Source organism: Haliaeetus leucocephalus, unplaced genomic scaffold (genome assembly GCF_000737465.1).
Source record: "Haliaeetus leucocephalus isolate CR32 unplaced genomic scaffold, Haliaeetus_leucocephalus-4.0 Scaffold897, whole genome shotgun sequence".
Classification (NCBI taxonomy): domain Eukaryota; kingdom Metazoa; phylum Chordata; class Aves; order Accipitriformes; family Accipitridae; genus Haliaeetus; species Haliaeetus leucocephalus.
The window spans coordinates 2615342-2631298 of NW_010973333.1; the positions used below are offsets into that span (position 1 = coordinate 2615342).

Sequence of the window (15957 nt, forward strand, 5' to 3'; positions counted from 1 at the left end):
ATTACATCTTTCCTTGAACAAAATCAGAGAAATATGGGGGGGGAGGGAGGGGAAGCAAGCAAAAGTTATATAAAGGGCAGAACTATTTGATGAGATTTTACCTGCTATATAAAGAGAATTCCCAAACTATCTACAATCAGAACATTGAGGATTGTTGTATATTGTAAGTGAATTTTAAATAACTCCTGTTGGCAGAGTTACCGTCTTCTCAGGGCTGCCAAATCTCATTGCTTTATCACAAATCTCACAATGCTGGATGGCTTATTTAAACATTCAAAGGATCACTGACTAATGAGTTTCTGGACTTTTTTTTTTTTTTTAATAAGTGTAAATTTCTCACAGACATACTTATTGCGGAAAGTAAAAAGGTAATCAGAGTAAACACCAGAGGAGTCAGGGATGTTATCATTCATCTACTGCTTTCTCTAATCAGGAGAGAATAGCTTTTTGCTGGCAGGCAGGATTTGCAGCTGCTTGACAGCAGAAGGACGTGGGGTCTGGGGACTCCCTGCTCTTCTGTGGAAGTGCTTGCCCTGGTTATAAACCCTGGCCTCAGATTAGCTTTCACTCTGTTCTCCCTCATCTGCCCTCCACCCTGGCTTCTCTCTCAGTCTCTTCACATTACTGAAAGTTTGATGACTATAAAAAAAATTCCACTGGCTTCACTGTGACCCCACCCAGAGGCCTGTTCACAGCACCAGCCCATATACAGCAACATCTAAAAAAAAACCCCAGACCAGTATTTTTTAATTATTGCTCAAGGGCTGGCAGGATCGGGGGCAGGATTTGCATCTTGTTACCTGCCCCGATCACCATGTGCAGACCTCTGTAATGGATGCAAAGCTGCCTTTCGCCTCCACAGATAGATCGCTCTGCGTCAGCATGTCAGGCAGGTCACTGCTGGCTGCGGTCACTTACAGGACAGCCGGCCCAGGGAAAAGCTCTGGTCTCTGATTTAAAGCTCGGGTGTCTTCAGCCACTTCACTTTCTTCAGCCATTAGTAAAGCAGTATTTCTTCCTCCATCTGATAAACAGCACCTAAGGGGTTTTTGGACATCGGGACCCACAGACACTGACTTAAAAAAGTTAAGACGTAATTCAGTCGCAAGTCCTTTCTCTGCAGTTCGTTTTCTGTGTCTTTAGCGTACATCTGAACCTCATTTAAAGGCTCTTCTGTGGAAAGCCGAGGACTGGAAACGCGTATCAACAGAACAACAAGCGCAGAACCTTGTGTAACGACCCAGCCCCAGACAGACGGCGTTTACAAACACGCATCTGGCCTCGCCGAGGCAGATGTGACCTCTTTTCCCCTCACACCCACGGCTCTCCGCTCCCACCGCCACCCTCTCCCCCAGCTCCCTCGGCTCCTCAGGGCCACCATTACCCCCCCTCAGCCCCTTCCCGCCCACCCGCGCGCCGCACGGCGAAGGGCGGGGGGAGGAGGAGCGAGGCCGCTCTGCGCATGCGCCCGCCGCTACAACTCGCACCTCCGCCGCCGCCAGGGGGCGCTGCCGACTGCCCGCCGGGAGGAGGTTCTCGCTCGGGTCCGCGCCCGGGATCGTGATGGCGGCGGCGGCGGCGGCGGCGGCCACCGGGGGAGGTGGGGAACGGAGCAGCACCCGGGACCGGCTCCTGGCGGCGCTGGAGGATCTCGAACTCTTGGCAAGGTACCGCGCTCTGCCCCTACCACCGCTCCCGGTGCCCGGATGGGACGGCCCCAGACGGCGGCGGCGGGGCACCGGGGGTGAGGTGAGGGTGCTCGGCGCTGTACGTGAGGGGACCGGCCTGACCTCACCCGCCCCGGGAGGAGAGACCGGCCCGGCCCGGCCCCTTTTCCTGCTCTCCTGCCGTGCCGTCCTCAGGCCGGCTCCTGCGGGAGAGGGGTTGGTGCTGCGCCGGGGGCGGGGGGGGCTCGGTCCGGCCCGGGGCTCGGTCCGGCCCGGTGCTCCACAGCTCTCACCCCGGTAGGAAAGCATGGGCGGTGCTTTATTTCCTATCCTCAGAGCAGAAGGAGAGCTTCCTTCTTCTTCCATTTGCTTTTCTTTTTTGGCCGACACCTGCGTTTCCTGTGGAATGCACGCACCGATTTTAGGCTTTTTCTTGGTCGCTAAAAATTATGCTTATGTCAGAAATTTGCAGGTGGTGTTGCATGACTTAAGCCGTTCTGGTCATTACCTGTATTAGTGTTAAACTCACTCAAAGTAGGCGGCAGAGCTCGTCTTTGGAGTGATGTAAGTGCTCAGATACTTAATTCGGTGCTATTGAGGCTGGACCAATAACCCTTGTCCAAGTTGTCCACCATGTTGTGGAGGCACGGCTGGGGGTGCAGTTAAACTGCTTCCTAATTATTGTCCTCCTCTCGAGGAGAGCAGAAGCTTAGGAAAACTTTTTCAGAGGGAATAACCCATATGTTATGTGGCTATGTGGCTGCCTCACTTTGTATGATTACCACTGGTAGGACAAGGACAACATATTGGTCAGTTGCTCTTGTTGTTTCTGGTTAGGTTTTGTTTTCAGTTTTAGATTTTATTGTGACATACATGTTGCTGGAGAACATGTGGGTTTGGGGGGGGGGGGAGAAGACTTGCTTTTTAGCTAAACTTTAAGGAAAAAAAAAAAAAATCTTGGGACTAATATTCTACCATAATGAATCCAGAGCAACCCTCAGCAGCATTTAGTGAATCTTTCTGTTGATTAGCAAAGTGTTGCAGCACCGTGGAGGTAGGCCTTTCACAGTCATGATACTGGTTTGGTGGTAGGGGCAAAATCAAGCAACATGTCTAATCTGTAGCCTTTGTATAGTTTTGAGTCTGCGCCTATGCATTATCCAGCTAACGCAGGACAGAATTACAGCCCTCCATGACATCAGCCTTGATGGCAGTAGGTGACCTACTTACAACAGATTTTATTTGCTACTGCTCAGTGTTGGTCAGGTAGAATAAAGCTTTAGTGATAATGACAAGTTTCTTTTATTCTCTAATTGGTTTAGATCAGTTTAGTGTTCAGGCGTGACCAAGAGACACAGACCAAGATTCTATTTAGAGCTTTACTGGTGAGGGGCTTTTTCAGACATTTTGAAAAGTACCTGTTTTCATTTCGAGGTTCTGGCCCCACTGCTGTATTAGTCGTACATCCCACTGAGCAGCTTGCACTGGACCAAGCAAAGCATCAGTACTGTTCCAAGGACAGTGTCTTCAGTTAGGGAGTTACTCATGCATAGTGTTGAACTGACATCCATAGCCTTAGAAGCCAAATAAGTTTGCTGAATTTACAGAAAACGCCTGTTTGCATCTTGGTCTTGTTGCTTAGTGAGTCCCCTCTGAGGTTCTTGATGGCTTTTCAGAATAGTGGCAAAGTAAATGGGCATCTGAAAATGTGATCAAGAGGTTTGTTTGAGAAGCACTTCTAACCTACACCAGAATATTATTAGGTTTTTGGTATTTTTGTGTGTTTGATATACAGCTAATATACCATTGTGGAAGTACTTGTTGTTGTAAAAGTAGTTTCACAGCAAACTCTTCAGGTGTTTGAAAGCGTAGACTTAATTGCTCTAAACCCATGTGTGAAATATGCTCTGTTGTGAAAAAATGGAGGACAAGTAGAGAAGTAAAATAGTGAAGACGACTTTCATGCCCTCTTGCAACAAAGGCAGTAGAAGGCTACAAATGCCTTGCATTGTGCTGTTTCTTGTCTCAGCTTCTGCTTATGTCTTATGTAGTTTGGCAGGAGCTTAGCACGTTTCATGAGTACAAATACACATGAGCACTTCATGAGCTCAAAGAACAAAGAAGAAAACGTGCTCCAGTCACGAGACTATCCACAGAATTACTCTTAGTTGAGAAATCCCTGCCAACACTGTACTATAAAATACTCGAGTCCGTGAGTACTTTTGTAATGATATCAGTACTCTGTCAGTTTTGGGATGACTTGATATGATTTATGAATATTGCCCTAGAAAATTGCACAAACACAGAGTTTTCCTTTCAGGGAATTAATTGAAATTTTGGCAATTTCAAGAAACCAGAAGCTTCCACAACCAGGAGAGGAGGGCCAGGTAAGCTGACTTTCTAAACTGTATTTCTTTCCGTAAGCACAATGCTTTACTTCTAATTTTTTTTCTTTTTCCCTTTGTCCTTGCCTATGCTCAGGCTAACGGTGATGATGAGGTTTTGGTCCCACTACAAAGGCATTCTTGGTCCTCATGTTGTTGTTTGTTTGTTTGTTCATTTGTTGTGTGCTTCATAGGCTGTTTTTGTAAAGAGAAGAAGAAATTTTGTTTCATTTTTCATGCCAACAGAAATACTCTCATGGATGTCAGTTGCTCTTCTTTGCAGCACGATTGAGGGTGTGTTGTTACTCTAGCTAAATTAAAAGTTCTACAAAACTCTTGTTCAATAGATCCTGGAACTGCTGATTCAGAGAGATGGAGAGTTTCAAGAGCTAATGAAGTTGGCAGTTGATCAGGGGAAAATCCATCATGAAATGCAGCTTTTAGAAAAGGTAGTAGAAAAGAGGGATAATGATATTCAGCAGCTGCAGAAGCAACTAAAAGAAGCAGAGCACATACTGGTAAGTTCATAATGATGTGTTTGCTTTTGAGCATCTAATTGTGAAAAAGGTTGTTCTAGAGAAAGTGGTGGTGTGTTAGTTTGAGAAGATTTAAATATTTAAAACGTCGAAGAGCTTAGTGGTTTGTTTTGGGGGTTTTTTTTATTTATTTCAGTAGTCCAATACTGTTTAGTTATCATGGTATTCAGTTTTGTTTTATAGTGCTAATTTTCTTCCAAACCTACTTTATCTCTGTACGTTTTGAAAATGTTCACTGAATAGTTTCTGTCTTAAAATGCAATCATATGCAAGGGTTTATTCACAGAGCCAACTTTATGCAGAAGCTTACAAATTAAAGATGCATTGAAGGTTTGGTTTAGTTTGTTTGGTTTTTTTTACAACTAGGCAACAGCTGTTTACCAAGCAAAGGAAAAGCTGAAATCAATTGAAAAGGCAAGAAAAGGTGAGTATCTGTGATTGTACATATTACATAAATGCTGTTGTAAAGAAAGTTGGTAGTGAGCTCAAGTTAGGGTAGTGTGGGGTTTTTTTTGTTTTTTTTTTTTTAATTCTACCATCGCATATTTTGGATGCTTTATATGTCAACATTTCCATTTCATTATGAACCTATAGTCATTTCCTCAGACTAAAGCCAGGAATGAATTCTTTTTTTGTGGCAAACATATCTTTAATATTAAACTTAAATTCAAGTGTCTCAACACTCTTCTTGGACTGATAATAGTATATCTGATTACCTAAGTGTCTCATCAAATTGCCTCAGTAGGTCTACTGAGGAAAGGGAGAGAATGTTTGTGTGCATGTGCATTGTGTTTGAAAGACTGACTAGCTGGTGATACTGGTTTGTATTTGTAGCAATTCCTGCCACTCTGTGGCACTTATAAACCTAAACTGACTGTTGGGTTGGGGTTTTTTTGTGGGAGGCGTTTTCTTGGTGATTTTTACAGTGTCTTTTATCATTTTGTTATTCATCATTCATCTAAAAAAATCAAGGAATTTCATAAAGTTTCTATTACTGTAATACAGGCACACATTTAGAAGGGCTATTACACATATGCTCTACAATTACTGAACAAACAAAAAAATTTCCTTCCTGTGGAAAATTTCATAATAAAGCAGGTGCTGAAGTTTTCTTACAAATTGTGCTTGTCAAGTACACTGCTTAAGAGATAAGGTTGTGTTTTTTACAAGGTTGAAGAACTGTTGACATTGAAGGTGTACTGAACTCATGGCTGTAAAATCAGTTCATCTCAAAAGCTCATCTTTGCATAGTCTAAGAATCCTCTAAGCAGTCATTGCGTTTGAAGCATGCTCTTAAAAGTTTGACAAAATTACATTCCCAATCTTTTAGATATTAGTGTCTGATACTCTGGAATAATTGAATGATGCAATCTCTTGAGAATATAGTAACTTTTCTTCCATTCTTCCAGGTGCCATTTCCTCTGAAGAAATAATTAAATACGCCCACAGGATCAGTGCTAGCAATGCTGTTTGTGCCCCTCTGACATGGGTACCAGGTAACCATCATGTTTATGACAATAGATATTTTTTTTTAATAATAATAAAGCATGGTCAGTATCTGGTCTTATAATGCTTTTATGAAGCAGAAAACACTGGGGTTTATTAGAGTAACATTGTTTTCAGCTGTTATATGTAATATTTTCAACAAAAATAGATACCCAAAGTCCTATAGGCTTTACGTACTTCTTCAAAAGGCTGTGAAAATGCATGCTTCCATTAACTGACTGGGCTCCTCTGCTCTCCTTTGTTTGCTTTTTTCCTCTGAATGTTGGCCGCAGTTATAAGTTAGAACCAAATATGTTCAAGGCTTTGCCATGTGCTTGGTTGTGTTCCCTCCTGCCCCTTACAATATTCTTTTCAGAGGATGTTGGTAATCGGTGGAGTCCAAAGCTGGGCTTTCATTATATCAGGTTTCAATTTTGGCAACTATCCTCCTTGTCCAAAATGAGAATGGTTTTTTTCCGATTCCTGTCTTTGCTGTTTAGCTGTGAAGTAGCAGGGAGAGCAAAGATATCGTCTAAACATGTTTTGTTTTGTGTTCTAATGTGCTTTTTCTGCCAAGTTTGAATGAACAAAGAAAAACTAAGTGAAAGACACAGACTTAGATTTTAACAAAACAGGTATGATGCTCATTGCTGATCCAAGCAATCAGAGTATGGGTTTTTTTGGTCAGGAAGCTAGGCACTGAAGAAGAAGTTAATGTCTGCAAGACAATTATTAAATATTTAAAAACATTCCTTTGCTTTTTTCTTACAGGGGACCCACGAAGGCCATATCCTACAGATCTGGAAATGAGGAGTGGTCTCTTGGGTCAGATGAACAACCCATCCACCAATGGAGTTAATGGACACTTACCAGGGGATGCACTTGCAGCAGGCAGACTGCCAGGTAAGAGAAATTTGGTTTTGTTTTGCTTTTCTTTATTCCTTGTACAGTCATAGCAATTACACATTTCCCTTAGCAAAGGCAAGTCAGAGTTAAAATAATGAAAATTACGGCTAACGTTGTTCCTTAGCAGTGAAGGTCTAGTAAATAAAATTATGCAATTTCTAATTGTTAAGTTTATGTCATTTCATGCTAAATCATACTGCAGACACTACAACCAAGTCAATATAAACAAAACTGACTTAGTTACCTTCCAATTCGCTTATTTTAAATTGCTATAAATTAAGTGATGTTAAATCATATTAGAAAGAAGCATTTTCAAAGAAAACTTTTCTTAGCAGTGATGACAAAGTATGGAATTGTGAAAGATGTATTTGGAAGAAAAGAGGTTTATTGTCATCCTCTATCTTCCTTTAAGTCTACGCTCTATGTAGCAAGACTGTTTGCTTGGAAGTGTTGGGTTGAAAAGATATTGCAAAGGACAGCTGGTGAGGTAGTAAGTACCTTGAGTCTAGGAATTGAGCTTTAATCCCTTAATTACTTAGAGAAATAGACACTTCCATTGACTTTAGTAGGATTCATTCATTCATGCTAAAATAGAATTTAGCAGTAAATTACAGTAACTGAATCAGGAATTCAGTGGTTCTGTGCCTGTGCAGCATTAATCTACCACGGTTAGACTAAATTCTGGAAGAATTCTTAGTTTGGATTCATAGGAGATCCGTAACAGTTCTTCCCTGTCTGTTGAGCCACTTGCAGGTGTTATGGAAAGCTTGTTGTCAAAAATTATACTGAATATGTTAAAAAAACCTGTATCACGACTCCACTGGAGATATAGTAAACTTGGATTTTGTGTTTCCAATCATGTGTCTAATCCTATTGTCCCCTCTTAGGAAGTGACCTGAAGTTCTGCATCATCTTGCTTTCTAAACCTCTGGCCTTGAATAAAATGGGTCAGTGAGCTGAATAGGAGTGGGACCCTGACATAGCATCTGTCCATAGCAACCCAGTAGGGAAGTGCTGAGTGTGGCCCCACTCTTTAGGACTTTTCCTTGAGAAGCTGGAAAATGTGGGATTTAAACTCCTCAAGTAAAGTTGTTAATTGAATCTGGGTCTCCTGTGTCAGGGGAAATCCTCTGATTACTAGACTGTCAGGTAAGAGGGAAAGTTCACCTAAACTTCATTTAAAATAAAGTAGAAGCTGCCCCAGCATTTTGTGTAGGGATCCTGAATCTGTTGGTGTGTGGAGGCATGTCTTGAGAATGCTAATTATGGCATCTAGTCCTTCTAGAGACTTCTGCGGAGAGATGTCCAGTTAGTGAGTCCTTACTGAGTCTGCAAGCCAGCCACTGGGCTGCTTGGTAGCCTCGAAACTTTGAGGCTGCTTAGCACACATGTTCAACCTGTTTTCATAGTGGACTGGTTCCAGCATTGAAGCATGGCCACAGGATGTAAACCACTGGCTTACATTCTCAGCTGGTTCAAATAAAGTTAGTTAACTTTACCACAGCTGGGATGAGACCACATGGTACTATGGTTGGTCTTCCTAAAGCCGGCACAGAACTGGCATGAAGGCTGCATTACGTCCTTGCATCTGCTGGTGGGTCAGATTTGTACAGCCGGGTAATGCATCTGGTATTAGGGGACTGTGGCTGTAGTTGGTAAGTGGAATCTCGGGTGACTGCAGACCGAAAGATCAGAAGCTATGTGTGTGGAGTCTCTGTGCTTCTGAGTTAGGCAGCGCCTGCGTGAGAGTAAATCTGCCATATGTGACCCCCTGCTTAGACAGTGCCCTCTCTTTCTGTACTCAGTCCCATGTGGTGGGCTTTTGTTTGCTTCTGACTCTGCCTAATTATTTTTAATTCTTGCTGTAAGTGGGAGATAGCTGGTTTCTTCTATGGGATAGACTTAGCTACAGTGCCCAGTGGAGAAGAGCTCACAGCAGTAGGAGCATAAATTAAAAGGGAGCAGAAATGGCATGTAGATGTGTACTGCAGCTTTGAAATGGGAGCCATTTTGGGGCAGGGAAGCAAGAGACTAGGAAATGTTGTCTGTGGGGGGTAGGTTGGTAGGGAGTACAGCGTGGGGTGGCTTTGGAAGTAGGAGGAGAAGAGAAGACATGGTGAGAGCTGAGAGGAGTCAGAGGCAACTGAGGGTGACCTGGCTGGGGCACAGTGGGGCATTCCCACCTCTCGGGTATCTCTGTCTGTGGCCCTGGTTTTGTAGTAGGACGCTCTTCTCCTTTGCACTTGATGCACCATATTTGCTGTTGGAAAAACTGTAACCAAGGTGTTGCAACCAAATTTGGATAAAACCTTTTACTCTGAATTTCTATGGTCTACCTTAAGTATTTTCTTTGATCTAATGTTTTCATCTATTTTTGCATACTGACAGAAGGTGACTGTTTTCATTACTGCCAGTGGTTGTGAATGTAAAGTCAGTTCAAACTGTGCTTTGAAGGTGAAAAGCTCTGTATGAATATATACTGTTTTGAAGTGGAGTGATGAGAGATCAAGAGCCACCTACATAAATGGGCCTCTCTGGCAGATCAGGCTTTTATGGTGATACAATGGCTCCATCATGAGATTTTTTCCAGCTGTTACTGGAGGGTTTCATCTGTCCAAAATTCAGGAAGGATTTTAAGATTTGTTTTAATTTTAAATTGGAGTTCTGGTTGAGCTGTCTTGTTGAATTTGTTGATAGACAAAGCTGATGTTTTGATTGATTATGCCCCTTTTTTTCCAGACGTGCTCGCTCCTCAGTATCCTTGGCAGTCAAGTGATATGTCAATGAACATGCTACCTCCTAATCATAGTAATGACTTCATGTTGGAGCCTCCAGGACACAATAAAGAGAATGAAGATGATGTAGAAGTTATGTCAACAGACTCCTCAAGCAGCAGTAGTGACTCAGACTAGGTGCAGGAGGAACAGTATCCCTAGTAGACCTTTCCTGTGGTGAAGGTAGGTTGGATGCTGTTTGTCACAAACTGCAATACCCTTTTGTTAGGCTGGCGGCCCTGTGTAGGGAGAAGATAACAGCTGGCTCAGAAATAGGGTGGCATTTAAAAAAGTGGACTTCAGAATTTTTTTTTTTCCCATTAGATGTTCAAGTAAAATGACTGGGAGCTTTCTGCTGGAGGAGAGATGTCAAATTTCCAGTGATGATGTAAATGTGTGAATGTGTATGTTTGCAAGAGATGCATGTGTATATATATATATTTACTATACATTAGATGACAAAAGTTCCTGGGAAAAAAGGTGTAAGGGGAATCCCCTTGTATGTTTGTTAGTAACTTTACTCTTTTGATGATAGCCTTTTCTATGGCACAGAAATAAGACATGAAATTTGTAATTTTAATATCTTTGTTACTGCCTAAATCCACATTCTTGATCATCTTGTGTGCGCCAAGAATAAAAATATGGCAATAAGGTGTAAAAAAAAAGTTTGTAATTATTGTAATATATAATGAATGATTTGTCATAAATAAACCCAGCTTTGATGTAACTTTATGTTTCATTTTGCAACCTTAAATTGTAGATGAGTTATTCTGTAACTTCAATACTCAGCACACTTTATCCCAGTATGTGGTTGAATTCTGATTGATTTTCAGAAGTTTTCCCCGTTGCAGAATGCCAAGTCAGTATTAGAAGCAGCTGAGGAGTCAGGAACTGAAAGTCTGTCCTTTTCAGCTGAGCTTTATCAGATGCACACTGATTAACTGGGCAGACACTGAGGCAGTGATGTGGAGTGCCCATTTACAAGGCTTCACCAATACTTGGGTTAAGCATCCTGGGACCCTGGAGATGACATGCTTTGGGGCACACTGCAGGTTCAGCTCCTTTCAGTTCAAAGTGCTCACAGACTTTTCTATTCTTGCCACCTATAATTTTTTTCTGTTCTTTGAGCCTGCTAATTTGCTTACTTCAGCAGTTGCATTTCCTGCCTCAGCTATAATGTTCTTTCATCTTCCCAAAGGCACTTCCTTTCCTTGTTATGTTTTGCTTAAGGAGTCATTTTATGACAGCTACTCTTCTCTTTAGTTTTCTGATTTGATCAGAGGGTTACTTATGTGAACTGTTGCTCGTGGCAATTTCAGGTTTCTGCCCTGCAACAAGGTGTCCTGAAACACAGATCATAATTCTCTCCACTCCTCTGTTTTGTAGATTCCTCGCAGGAAGTATCTGATAAATCAGGTCCTTCCTCATTTGCTCAGACAATCTTTCAAATACTACTGTCAGTAACACTGCCACATATTACCAACATATGTACAAGTCGCACAAGGATGTAGAAAGGAGAAGGACACATAATACAGGGCAGTGGTTTATGTTTTAAAAGAGAAATGGGGAATTTGGCTTTGTCTCGGCTGTTCCTTTTGGAAGTATTTTCAGAGTTATTAAAACGTTACCTCTATTTTGCAGTCTAAATTTATTCATATACATATATATTTTAACCTTTATTCAGTATCAGCTTTTCCTCTTTGGTGTTTACTCCTAATGTCTTTATAGAGAACTCTTATTTCCTCTTTTAATTAATGCTAATCCCAATACACCTGGCCTCTCTCAATCATCCTAGTTAACCTTGCCTATGCCTGTTCTAGTTCACATTGTTTTTTCTTAAATGTGTGATCGGAATCATCCACAATACTGCAAAATGCAGTTTCTTAATGCTTTGTACCACAGGATTAGTATTTTCTTCCCTAAATCACCCTCCCTTAACACATTTTATGACACGGTCACAGCTCACTAGTCTCTTTTGTCTGCTCATTTATAAGGACATTCTTTTCTTGGAATGAAATACAAATAGAGATAATTAATAGTCATGGAAAGTGTAATGTACAGTCTACCCAAAAGTCTTACATGGGTATATCATGTGATTCACTAACTGAAATATTGTGGAGGTGGGTGATTGTTTCCAGACATAAACAAGAGTGAACAGAAGCAATGACCGCTTCTTTTTCTGGGTTGTTGGGTAGTCTTTCAAAGGATTAAATGGGACCAATGTGTTACACCTAAGAAACCAGTAAGACGACAGCTCTGTGCATTGTTCACTTAGCATAAAATCAGACTCTGAGTATAAGATGCGTCCTAACCTTTTTTCTTTTTTTTTTTTTTTTTTTCCACATCGGTCCTCCAAACTATATACTGTTCAGGAGTATTTTTCTCAATGCTGGATAACTATAATGCCATTTGAGGTGAATTTTGTCTATTACAAGCAATTTAGAAAACCACGAGGTTTTAACTGTGTGTTTTGTTATTCAGTGGCTTAGAAGCGTACATAATAGATTTTTCTTTTTAGCAACAGTACCAAAAATCAAAGTAAACATAATGTTTAGTTGAAAGGATGGAGTCTTAGCAGCTAAAAACTACTGAGAATCAAACTTTCGGGGGGGAAATATAAATGCATGATACATACACAACAAGTTATTTAAGTTAGGGATTGCAGACAGCTGATCGCAGTAATGCACTGCAGTCATTTCATCAGTCCACTTAGAAAGGATACAGAAACCCTGACATACAGAGGTACTGTTTGCGTCCTCATTTCAGTAACTACTTGTATATTTACAACAGATAGACTGAATGTAAGCATTAATGGTAACAAAATATTTATTGCATGACAAACCATTTTACAGAAACCTCAGTTTTCCCATCAGGAGCTAGATGCCTTCTAAAATTTAAAATTCCACTAACTCATTTTAGTAATTTTTCTTTTTTCATTATTCTGTGGGACAGATGGGCAGGACATCTGTCAACTCTTCCTACAGCCTCTTTGTTGACAGCTGAATGGAATAATTTTCAGTGTACATGAAGTTGCTTTCAGGAAGAAAATCTCCACTTTTGAACAGGGAAAAAAAAAAGCTTTCTACAAAGATACAGCAGTAAAGGAATTTTCAGTGATATTTCTCATTTCAAAACTGCTTTATAACATTATCTTCTTTCTTCACTTCAGAGAAAGAATATCTGTCCTAAGGGAAGTTGTGCTTAGTTCATGCTTCAAATTCTAAGCAGGAGGCTTGCGATTGTCAGTAGCTTCCTTATAATACCTCATATCACTCAGTCCGCTTCTCAGCAAAAAGAGCCATCTCCATTTAAGAAAATGTATACGCAAAGTAAGGAAGAGCTTTAAACCCTTCAAGCACATTCTTTTTAAGAACTGACAAGTCAATTCATAATTTCAGACAATTTTAATCTTTCAATATTGTGCTTATGTTTTATTAAAAAGAAATTAAAGGTTTATCTCAGAACATCTTGGACAATGGGTATATCTAAAGGGAACAGACAAAAACTGTGTTCTAAAAGAACCCTGAAGAGAAAAAAAAAAAAAAGAGCAAAGCAGTGATTTTTTTTTTTAAACGTCATATCCTACAATTAATTGCTGATGTCCTAATGACTACAGCTGGAAAAGAATCAAATTTGGTTACAGATTCTAGAGAAATGAAAAATATAAACTCATTGGTTTTGTATTTATCTTTGTGTACCGTGATTCATTTACTACTAATTCAATCATTTAGTCATATCAAACAAAATTAACCATTTGTCAAATCCCAAAAGCCATTATCTGTGCTGTTTCATACTGACAACCCTCTTTAGCCAAAAAGTGACTGTGTGCTGTAGAGTTACACCTAGATATGAGATGAGTTTGTACAATGTTATTTGTGTCAGCCTAGTAGAACATGGTAGGCACCTCTCCATTAAACTATTAAGAGTTTAGTAACATGATTGGGAATTAAGATCAGCTGCAGAGATCTGAAACGCTTCTGCAGATAAATTCTGAGGTAAGTGAGGCTGCAAACAGAATGCCATAATGAAACGGGGTGGCAAGAAGGGTCAGGGAATTTTCATTCCCTGCAACAAGGCACCGCAAGCTTTTTCATGTCTGTAATACCTTGATTTTCAAGTATGTGCTACGATCTGCAGGAGAACAAGGTGTCATCTGTAAAATGGGACTTTTGTTCATGACAGTATCTTAACTGAAGCTATGAGACAAGGCTAAATTTAAAAATTGGTCCAAGATTTATAATTACAGGAAAGCAGCATGACACACAAAGTAGTTTTCCACAGAAAGCAGGACAGTGGTTTGAACAAATCAGTTTCTCTGGGGCCTGATGCTGCAACCGTTTCCAAGTGAGTGAGCTTCTCTGACTAGTTCTGACTTCCAAAGGGCTATTCATCTATATGACGATTAACCAGGTAAAACAGTCTTGAGTTTTCTATAAAAGGTTACATTAACTGTTAATCACTAGAGCTACAAGTAGCTCTGGAACAAGAAAACTGTCATGTGAAATAAGGTAAAGAAACATCTGGCATCTTTCTGGCTTTGGGAAGGGTAGTATTTTCACATGGGCAGAGCGAGCATGATATATCCTTTCCTCTTTTACTCCCCCCAAAAAGCAGGTCGGTGCTTTAGTTTGTTACATCATGTACGGTCAGTTTTTACGCTAGTTGGTGACTTCCCGTGTACCCCTTTAGATGATCGAGCTCTTCTGTGAAGGGATTGTAACCTTGCTCTCTCAAACAGCGTAAGGCCCAGAACAGTTGATCTGCTGGAGGAAATTCATCCCATTTAACCCATTCCCAACCTGCAGGAGAAAAAAAATAAAAAAAACCCAAGAAAAAGCCAGAGTATAAATTGAATCGCGTCACAATTCTGCCTCTGCCAGGCTGGGTGGCTTGTGCAGAAACTACCAACGCAAACGCAAGTTCTCCGTTGCATACACGGTTATTTTAAATTTATTATTTTCCTCACGTTAAGCCTTGACCCTGCCGGAGAGGAGAGTTTCCTCAGACTTAGAGAAGAAACGTACTCGTAGCCGCTCCCTGGCCTCACGACGTCAGAAGCGTGTGGCCATATGGGGAAATATAAAATAAAAACGGGCTCCAAAGCTTATTTTCGGGTAGGACCGAGCGAAGAGAGAAACCGCCGCCGCCCCATCTCGGCGCTGAGGCACCTGAGGCGAGGCGCGGCCCCGCCCCCTCCCGCGCGCCCGGCCCCGCCCCTCCCGCCTCACCCTCGTTCTTCTCGGGCTCGCGGTTGCGCGGCTCCGCCCCCGGCTCCGCCTCGCCCTTCATCAGGACGGTGACGTAGTGGTAGCGGGCGGCGGCGCAGACCGAGTTGACGGTGGAGGCGAAGCGGACGTGACGCAGCCGCAGCGCCGCCTCCTCCAGCGTTTCCCGCGCGGCGCACTCCGCCAGGCTCTCCCTGCGGGCGGGAAGGCAATGGCCGCCTCAGGGGAGGGCGGCCGCCTCTCCCCGGTTAGCGGGGGAATGTGTGTCTGTGGGGGGGGTCTGGGGGCTCCTACCCGAACTCCAGGTGGCCTCCGGGGAGCTGGTAGGTGCCGGCCCCCAGCGGGCCTTTCCTCTTGCCCAGGAGGACGCAGTTGGGGTGCGTGGGGCTGGTGACGACCACCCCCACACCGATCCCGGGCCGCGGGGGCTGCGGCCTCTCCGCCATGGCAGCCGTGGGCCCGCGGGATCCCCTCAGGGCAGGGAGGGCGGGGGCGGCTCCTCCTCCCGGTTTTAGGGAGGCGGTTCGGGGCGAGGCCTGGGGCTGGCTGGGGCGGGCGGTGAGAGGGACCATGGCTTTCCGTTTTGGAATGGAGTGCGTTTGGGGGTTTTTTTTCCTTTTTTTTTTTTGAGGGGGTGATACCGAAAAGCCGGTCGAAGAAACTCCCTAAGACTCGTTTTGGAGTTTTAGAAAGCAGGCATTCTTTATTGCAGCGCTGGATGCACGGGGGATAGTTCCACCAGCACTAACAGCTTATTTAGAATAACGAATTGCATATGAATCAGATTAGTATACACGTACATCAAAATGATTGTAACTGATTATCTTAGTACTGCCTACACCCGATCACGCGCAATGAAGGATCCATTTGAGGCGAAGGGCTGCTTTTGCGACCACCGACCCGTTTGAAGTTCTTGCTGGCTGTCCTTGAAGTCTTGATTCTTGTCCTTTGCTCTTGAAGCTTAACGCAGCTTCAATCAC

At 42.5% G+C, this 15957-nt stretch overlaps 3 protein-coding genes across 4 annotated transcripts in view; 2 read left to right on the forward strand and 1 right to left on the reverse strand.

Moving 5' to 3' along the window:
* Positions 1-1547: 1547 nt before the first annotated feature.
* On the forward strand, positions 1548-10447 carry MED4 (mediator complex subunit 4). Of its 2 annotated transcripts, XM_010583388.1 has the most exons (8): positions 1548-1667; positions 3988-4054; positions 4399-4569; positions 4954-5011; positions 5997-6083; positions 6844-6975; positions 9718-9935; positions 10077-10447. In XM_010583388.1, exons 1-7 carry the CDS (start codon positions 1564-1566, stop codon positions 9888-9890), a joined length of 792 nt encoding a protein of 263 aa, XP_010581690.1. In that variant the 5' UTR covers positions 1548-1563; the 3' UTR covers positions 9891-9935; positions 10077-10447. The 2 variants fall into 2 exon arrangements, with proteins under 2 accessions (XP_010581690.1, XP_010581689.1); XM_010583387.1 differs by having other exon boundaries at positions 9718-10447.
* A 3499-nt stretch (positions 10448-13946) lies between these two features.
* Positions 13947-15499, reverse strand: NUDT15 (nudix (nucleoside diphosphate linked moiety X)-type motif 15). The gene is made up of 3 exons (XM_010583392.1): positions 15272-15499; positions 14981-15171; positions 13947-14551 (listed from the first exon to the last, which is right to left on the reverse strand). The coding sequence occupies exons 1-3, from the start codon at positions 15421-15423 to the stop codon at positions 14406-14408; spliced, it is 489 nt and encodes a 162-aa protein (XP_010581694.1). The 5' UTR covers positions 15424-15499; the 3' UTR covers positions 13947-14405.
* Positions 15083-15957, forward strand: part of SUCLA2 (succinate-CoA ligase, ADP-forming, beta subunit) — a 35161-nt gene continuing 34286 nt past the window's right edge. Inside the window, exon 1 of the mRNA XM_010583391.1 lies at positions 15083-15300. The gene's annotated coding sequence lies outside the window, so the exon portion shown is untranslated. The remainder of the gene's footprint in view (positions 15301-15957) is intronic.